At 42.3% G+C, this 7,435-nt stretch overlaps 2 protein-coding genes across 3 annotated transcripts in view; both read right to left on the reverse strand.

Annotated features, from left to right (window-relative positions):
• Window positions 1–2,121: 2,121 nt before the first annotated feature.
• Window positions 2,122–5,273, reverse strand: kbtbd3 (kelch repeat and BTB (POZ) domain containing 3). The gene is made up of 4 exons (XM_016515292.1): window positions 5,044–5,273; window positions 4,445–4,632; window positions 3,869–4,034; window positions 2,122–3,610 (listed from the first exon to the last, which is right to left on the reverse strand). The coding sequence occupies exons 2-4, from the start codon at window positions 4,627–4,629 to the stop codon at window positions 2,177–2,179; spliced, it is 1,785 nt and encodes a 594-aa protein (XP_016370778.1). The 5' UTR covers window positions 4,630–4,632; window positions 5,044–5,273; the 3' UTR covers window positions 2,122–2,176.
• A 1,242-nt stretch (window positions 5,274–6,515) lies between these two features.
• The window catches only part of eif3k (eukaryotic translation initiation factor 3, subunit K), a 4,412-nt gene continuing 3,492 nt past the window's right edge, over window positions 6,516–7,435 (reverse strand). For both annotated transcript variants that reach the window (XM_016515301.1, XM_016515300.1), the window contains exons 7-8: window positions 6,727–6,852; window positions 6,516–6,627 (exon numbers count right to left, since the gene is read on the reverse strand). In XM_016515301.1, the coding sequence (XP_016370787.1) occupies window positions 6,596–6,627; window positions 6,727–6,852 (158 nt within the window). In that variant the 3' untranslated portion in view covers window positions 6,516–6,595. The remainder of the gene's footprint in view (window positions 6,628–6,726; window positions 6,853–7,435) is intronic.

A 7,435-nucleotide genomic window follows, 5' to 3' on the forward strand; every position in this document is an offset into this window, starting at 1 on the left:
ATTTACACTATCGGAAAAAGAAAAAAAAAATTATATTTTATATTTTTACATTAACAATGTAATGAATATTTTATTTATTAAAGCCATGTATGAATCTCATCAAGTTAGTGTTTTTAGGCATTTTACATTTATTCCAAAATAATAACTCAAGGCAGTAACAATTTAAAAATATATTTTATTTTGAACTTATGTTCAGCTATTCTTTTTAATAATGAACTTTTAACTATGTTTTAATTTTTTGGATCATCAGTCATCAAAGCTCGGTAAATATTGATCAGAGACAGGAGATTTAGGCTACTTCAAATTTAACCAAGCTGATTATTCACTAAAAACTCCCACAGATCAAGTTTTCAGCCCATTTAAGTCTTATTTTATATTATATCTTTAATTATATCTATGTGTGTGAGTTGTTTACTTACTTTTTTTTAATTAGTCTTCCCATTAACACCATTATATTGTTCATTCAGACCGATTCGCGAACGCGGAATGCGCACGAACACAAGAGGCGGGATTTATCGCATGAACCAATCACAGCCGAGCATAACCAGTCATATCCAATCACATGTCTCACATGACTTTCCCCCATTCATTCTCAATTACCCCCCACTAAACCTACAGCAGCTAATGGGTCTCTGTTGTAAGTCAATGGGCTGAAGGGAGGCAAGCCTCCGCTGTAACTTCACCTGCGGATGTCGCTGTTGGACAGTGTTACTTCATAAAAACGAGTGACTTTTATACTTTTAATGTCATATTTCGTAATATTTGCCTTGTTTTATTCCTGTAATAGCTACCATTTTCTCATCCAATTTTTTGATGAGACATTAGCTATGTTTCCATCCAAAGATGCGAATTTAACTTATGCGCAAAACTGGAATATCGCATAAAACATTAGCACAGTTTCCATCCAACGAGTCAAAGAGAACAAAATTGTCACTACCTGATAAACTGGCACTAAATATCTCTAAGAAAACTAGGAGAAGCCACTGAATATAATAATTTTAGTGTGTGAGTTGTTTACTTACTTTTTTTTAATTAGTCTTCCCATTAACACCATTATATTGTTCATTCAGACCGATTCGCGAACGCGGAATGCGCACGAACACAAGAGGCGGGATTTATCGCATGAACCAATCACAGCCGAGCATAACCAGTCATATCCAATCACATGTCTCACATGACTTTCCCCCATTCATTCTCAATTACCCCCCACTAAACCTACAGCAGCTAATGGGTCTCTGTTGTAAGTCAATGGGCTGAAGGGAGGCAAGCCTCCGCTGTAACTTCACCTGCGGATGTCGCTGTTGGACAGTGTTACTTCATAAAAACGAGTGACTTTTATACTTTTAATGTCATATTTCGTAATATTTGCCTTGTTTTATTCCTGTAATAGCTACCATTTTCTCATCCAATTTTTTGATGAGACATTAGCTATGTTTCCATCCAAAGATGCGAATTTAACTTATGCGCAAAACTGGAATATCGCATAAAACATTAGCACAGTTTCCATCCAACGAGTCAAAGAGAACAAAATTGTCACTACCTGATAAACTGGCACTAAATATCTCTAAGAAAACTAGGAGAAGCCACTGAATATAATAATTTTATATACTGTATAATAAATTATTTGCGCCTCAGAGAGAGCAGACGAAACAATAAATGCGGTCATTGCTTTTGGAGGCTGATGCTGTTGTTTGGGAACACAGTCTGTAAGACAATTATACAGAAATACTTTGACGACAGACTTTGCTCAGATATTTCAGAACAACCAAAACAACATATAGATGCTGTGAAGGAGATCCGTCCGCTGCTAGTCTCATAGCGCAAAGTCACATGACTTTTTCGATGCGCATGGAGGAATTTATTCTGTAAATGTGTTTCTATTGTAGTTTATGCAAATTTTTTTCTTATCAGATAAAAAGTTTATCGTACTCAATTGTGCGCATAAGTTTTTTACGCGCATTTTTAGAATTTATGCGCATCTTGATGCCTCCATCCAGCGTTTTTTTATGCGATATTCCAAAATTTGCATAAAAATAGGTGGATGGAAACATAGCTGCCTCCCTTGCTTACTCGGAGGAAACGCCCCTGACGTACGCATATTTAAGAGATGATCGTAAGATCAAATTTAGGATGGTTTCTGCGCAACATTTTATAAATGAGGCCCCAGATCTCTAATTCAGGGCGTTTCGGCGGTTTCTCTCCTCCACGGGTCTCTGTAGCGGTTGAAGCTCAGCACCTGACAGTGAAACTCCGTCAGCGCTCGCGGCATCGGCGAAACCTCCTGCCATTCGGACCGTCCGCTGTCGTACACCTGCACCTCGTCCGTGATCTCATCGGGCGAATAATCGCCACCCAGAATGTAGATCTTATCCCGCACGCCGATGGCGCCCGCGTTGAACCCAGCGCATTCGAAGGAGCCTTCGCCTTTCCAAACGCAACTATCCGGACAGAAGCTGTAGACTTTATACGTAGACAGATCGCACAGATATAGCGTGTCGTTGATGGACACAGATTTGACGAGCGTTGCGTGGAAGAACTGGCCGAACTCTGCCACTAGTTGGCACCACTGATCCGCAACGGCATCGTAGCGGAAGAAACAGTCGAGCGAAGGATTGAAAGCTTCGGTAATCTCCACCTCTGATCCGAGCGTGTAAATGATGCTTCCGCATGCGCTCGCTTCCGGAAAGTAGATTCCTTTGGGAAGAGGGCTGACGGATGTCCAAACGCCGCTTAGAGGATCAAAGCATTCAACGTCCAGAATGCTACAAGCGTCACGTGTTTTCCCGCCGATTACGTAAATGCGATTTAGAGCGGCGATGGATGCATGCATCGTCCGTGGGTCGCGCATGCGCAGAGCTGCTGTGAAGCTGCGCGAGACGGGACAGTAGCACCAGACTTCGTCCGTCGCGTCGTGCTGATGCGCGGCGATGTGCAGGCGAATAGTGCGACGACATTCCCCGCGGCATCCGCCAATGATGAAGAGTTTTTCTCCGAAACTGGTGAGCGATGATCCGGGCCGGTCTAAAATCTGCGTGGCGTCGTTTGGAAGCTCCATCCAGAGATCCGCACCAATGTTGTAGCAGAACGCATGCCGGATCTCTCCGCTATCCTCTGTTTTGTGCACAAAAATATAGCTGGATGTCGTAGAAGGCCGAGCATCGCAAAACAAGCCGCTGAAGCGATGAACGCCTGCGAGAGCTTGTTTAATCGCGCTAATGCAGCATCCGTCTGCGCTCAGCAGCCGCTCGGCCTCCTCCAGCGCAGACGGACGCAGATGGTGCAGACGGACCTGCGGAAGCAGCTTCGGTAGAAGGATTTTGCGCGACTGCGGCTCGTGTTGCGTCCAGCGGAGCAGCGCATGCAGGACGCTTTCTTCGTCTGGGACGTTGAGTGCGTCCGAAGACAGGCAGTGCTCCAAGACGCACGCCGGCATCTCCAGAAAGTCCGGAGTGGAGGAAAGTGCGTGGAAGTTTTGCGTGACGAAGTCGGTTGCGCGACGCAGGAGGCGCGAGGAGCCGTAACCCTCGGCGAGCGCTAACAGCTGCAGGCAGTTGGAGAGATCCAGCGTTTGGACCAGGAAGCCACTGCAAGCGCGAGAGAGGAAGCCCACCTGAGCGAAGGAAAGACAGAAGACATGATAAAGCTGTTAACGTAAGTTATCCCGTCTCATAGCGCAGTCACATGACTTTTTCAATGCGCATGGAGGAATTTATTCGGTAAATGTGTTTCCATCGTAGTTTATGCATATTATTATAGTATTATCTGATGTTAAATACCCCTTTTACTTTGTGTTCAGTGCAATAAAAACAACAAAACCTTAATCTAATAATAACAATAATAACGTGACGCGTCATTTCTTCCGTCTCACCTGCAGGAAAGAGGCCAGTTGAAACAGCATGTCCACATTGTCTTCTCTGATCTCTATTTCACCAGAATACGCGAAATCCAGGAAGGTGTGGACGGCCTGCGGCGAGAGGTTACTGAGCGTCACGCTGCCGTCATCACGCTCCCGCATGTCCAGCTCAAACATCGCCCTGTTTTATAAATTAACACTGTTATTCATCAAGGAAGCATTAAATTGATCAAAAGTGACAGTAAAGACATTTATGATGTTACAAAAGATTTCTATTTCAAATAAATGCTGTTCTTTTGAACTTTATATTCATCTGTGAATCCTGAAAAATAAAATGCATCACAGTTTCCACAAAAATATCGTGCAGCACAACTGTTTTCAACATTGATAATAATCAGAAATGTTTCTTGAGCAGCAAATCAGCATATTAGAATGATTTCTGAAGATCATGTGACACTGAAGACTGGAGTAATGATGCTGAAAATACAGCTGCGCATCACAGAAATAAATGACAGTTATCAGATATTCACATAGAAAACAGCTGTTTTTATGTGAAGTGCAGTGTTCACTACTGCTATGTGCTGTATGCACCTGAAGAAGTCGCTGCATGCGGCGAGAACACAGCGGTGACACGGCAGCGTCTCCTCCTGCACACGGATGCTGAAGTCGAACAGAACTCCTCTCTCTCTGAAACCCTGAAGAACACGGAGCACCTGCTGACCGTGTGACTCGGACCCCAGGAACACCGACCGCTGCTCCGACAGAGACCCGTCCATCAACTGGAGAACAGACAGCTTCATTTCACAATGCACACTGATTCAAAGCAGCACTGTCTCAGCAATGGATGCTCTGCAGTGAATGGGTGCCGTCAGAATGCCTGAGCGTGAGCACATTTCCAACACATTTTCACCAATAAACCTTGGGAGGGACAACTATTCCAGTAAGATAGTGTGCTAACACACAAACCCTAACCATTAACTAGTCCTACAATCAAAGCGAAATTATTGTTTGATATGAATTCAACAAAAATGATGATTCAATATTCAGTGTAATTAAAAAATCTCAATCCATTGAGCCTGCCTTCATATTTCAGACACACAGTAGAACCCTTTACAGTCACATTCGTGATGATGATCGCCGTTATGACTGTGACTGTATTCAGTGAATGAATGTAAACAGCGCTGAAGTACCTCAGCTGTCCGATCAGTCCAATCATCCTTCGATCACGCCTAAAACATCACACACAAGAGAGCGTGTTCTTCTGCTCCGTATGCATATGGCTTTATACATATAACAGCTTCAAAGTGTCCAGGAGATGAAGGCGTGTAGATGGAGAGATGATTTCAGCACCCTGGACAGCGCTTCGGCTCCACTGCGCATGCGCCGGCGCAGAACGCGCGATGACGTGCTCGGAAGACGTACTGCAGGGTTTTTTTTATGTGTGTGTTTTTTATCACTGTAGTAAACCTTCAAATAACAAACAGGCATTGTCATCTTTCCATTGTTAAACACATTAACAATAAATCCAAGCAGCACATAATAAACAAAATAACACTAAAACAATAAAATAAACATTACAATAACAGCCTACTAAAAGCACATTACAAGACAAATTAAATTACATTTCAGGGGGGAGGGGGTCAAACCAAGTATGTTGACAGAAGTTTAGAGAGTTTTAAGGCACTCTTCGTTTTTAATTGTTTCATGGTTTGAAATAAAATTCTAAAATCATTTTTAAATGCCGTAAAACAAGGAGAAACTTTAACAAATCTACAGTTGTGTACATAAAACTTTGCTACAATCAACATATTATTGCACAGAAATTCAATTTCGTAGTGCAGGACTCAACTCGAAGTTTTCTCGTTTTTCATTCACTTATTATTATTAGTGTTTGCGTCATTCATTACCAGTAGAATTTGGACGCAATGTCTTCAAATTAGCGATTTTTGTGATTGAAAATTTGTCAAAACTAAGGCAATATTTTGCACATCCACTGATTTTCCTTGAAGTTTAGTCTTTGATCAGTTTTCTATAGAGATCAGACTGGGGCTAGTTGTCACACAGAGGTCTGTCAATCTCGGGTTATTGTGACCCTGGACCACAAAACCAGTCAATAAGGGTGCAAAAAAATCTAAATATTGAGAAAATCATCTTTAAAGTTGTTCAAATGAAGTTCTTAGCAATGCATATTACTAATCAAACATTAAGTTTTGATATATTTACGGTAGAACATTTATAAAATATCTTTATGGAACACGATTTTTACTTAATAAAAGAAAAATCAATAATTTTGACCCATACAATGAATTGTTGGCTATCGCTACAAATATACCTGTGCTGCTTATGACTGCTTTTGTGCTGCAGGGCCACATATTATAATTTATAAATGCATATTTTAAACAATCACATTTGTATGGAAGCTTGTTTCTGCCACTGGATAAAAAATGTAAAAGCTAACTGTTACTTTTTAATGAGTTTATATCGTGCAATTCTGAGGGGGGAAAAAAACTGCCAAATTGTGGGATAAAAAGTTGCAAATTGCAAAACAAGCTTCCATACATTTTCACTCTTTCCTAAAGAATAAAAAATCCAAAACTGTCATATTTTTGTAATATCTGAAGAGCATAACTCTGTGCGATTTTAATGAAATTAAGACTCCAAATTTCTTAACTGAAATGAGTTTATTGTAAAATTCAATCAAGAGGAAGCTCAGGCATGAGGTGTGTGTGTGTGTGTGTGTGTTCACTGTGACGTCGCCATGATGCTGGACACACCTGTGGACACCAGAGAACATCAGTCATCATGAGAAACACTTCATCAAATACTGAACTCTGAATGAAAGCGAGAAGTCGATGTCAGTCAGACAAACTCACTCTCAAAGTCGATTTTCTCCACAATGTTCTTGGGCTTGACGCTCTCCTCCTGGTAATGAATGAATATCTGTCCATCTTCATTCTCCGTCCAGCCGTACTTATTCATCCAGACCTTCACCTGCGTGTCTGCGGTGAGATTAACATGATCAGGTGTGAGTTACACGTGTGTGTGTGTGTGTGAGTGAGTGTGTGTGAGAGTGTGAGTGTGTGAGAGAGAGAGTGAGTGTGAGTGTGTGTGTGTGTGTGTGAGAGAGAGAGCGTGTGTGTGTGTGTGTGTGTGAGAGAGAGAGCGTGTGTGTGTGTGTGTGTGTGAGAGAGAGAGCGTGTGTGTGTGTGTGTGTGTGAGAGAGAGAGCGTGTGTGTGTGTGTGTGTGTGAGAGAGAGAGCGTGTGTGTGTGTGTGTGTGTGAGAGAGAGAGCGTGTGTGTGTGTGTGTGTGTGAGAGAGAGAGCGTGTGTGTGTGTGTGTGTGTGAGAGAGAGAGTGAGTGTGAGTGTGTGTGTGAGTGTGTGAGTGAGTGAGTGAGTGTGTGTGTGTGTGTGTGTGTCGCAGTTTGGGGGACGAGGACATATGCCTGACCGGAAGTGACTTTGAGTTCCAGATAAAAACCTCCAAGAGGAAACTGAGCTCAACTCAGCGAGCAGCAGTGAGTACACACACTCACTCTCTCTCTCACACACACACACACACACACACATACTCATGCTCTCA

The sequence above is a fragment of the Sinocyclocheilus rhinocerous genome, unplaced genomic scaffold (assembly GCF_001515625.1).
Source record: "Sinocyclocheilus rhinocerous isolate Xijiao unplaced genomic scaffold, SAMN03320098_v1.1 scaffold867, whole genome shotgun sequence".
NCBI lineage: Eukaryota > Metazoa > Chordata > Actinopteri > Cypriniformes > Cyprinidae > Sinocyclocheilus > Sinocyclocheilus rhinocerous.

Coding starts and splice junctions, on each gene's coding strand:
- kbtbd3 (XM_016515292.1), bottom strand. CDS start 4,629: ATGGACGGGTCTCTGTCGGAGCAGCGGTCGGTGTTCCTGGGGTCCGAG. Junction 4,035..4,444: donor GCATGCAGCGACTTCTTCAG/GTGCATACAGCA, acceptor TTTATAAAACAG/GGCGATGTTTGAGCTGGACA. Junction 3,611..3,868: donor AACTGGCCTCTTTCCTGCAG/GTGAGACGGAAG, acceptor TCCTTCGCTCAG/GTGGGCTTCCTCTCTCGCGC.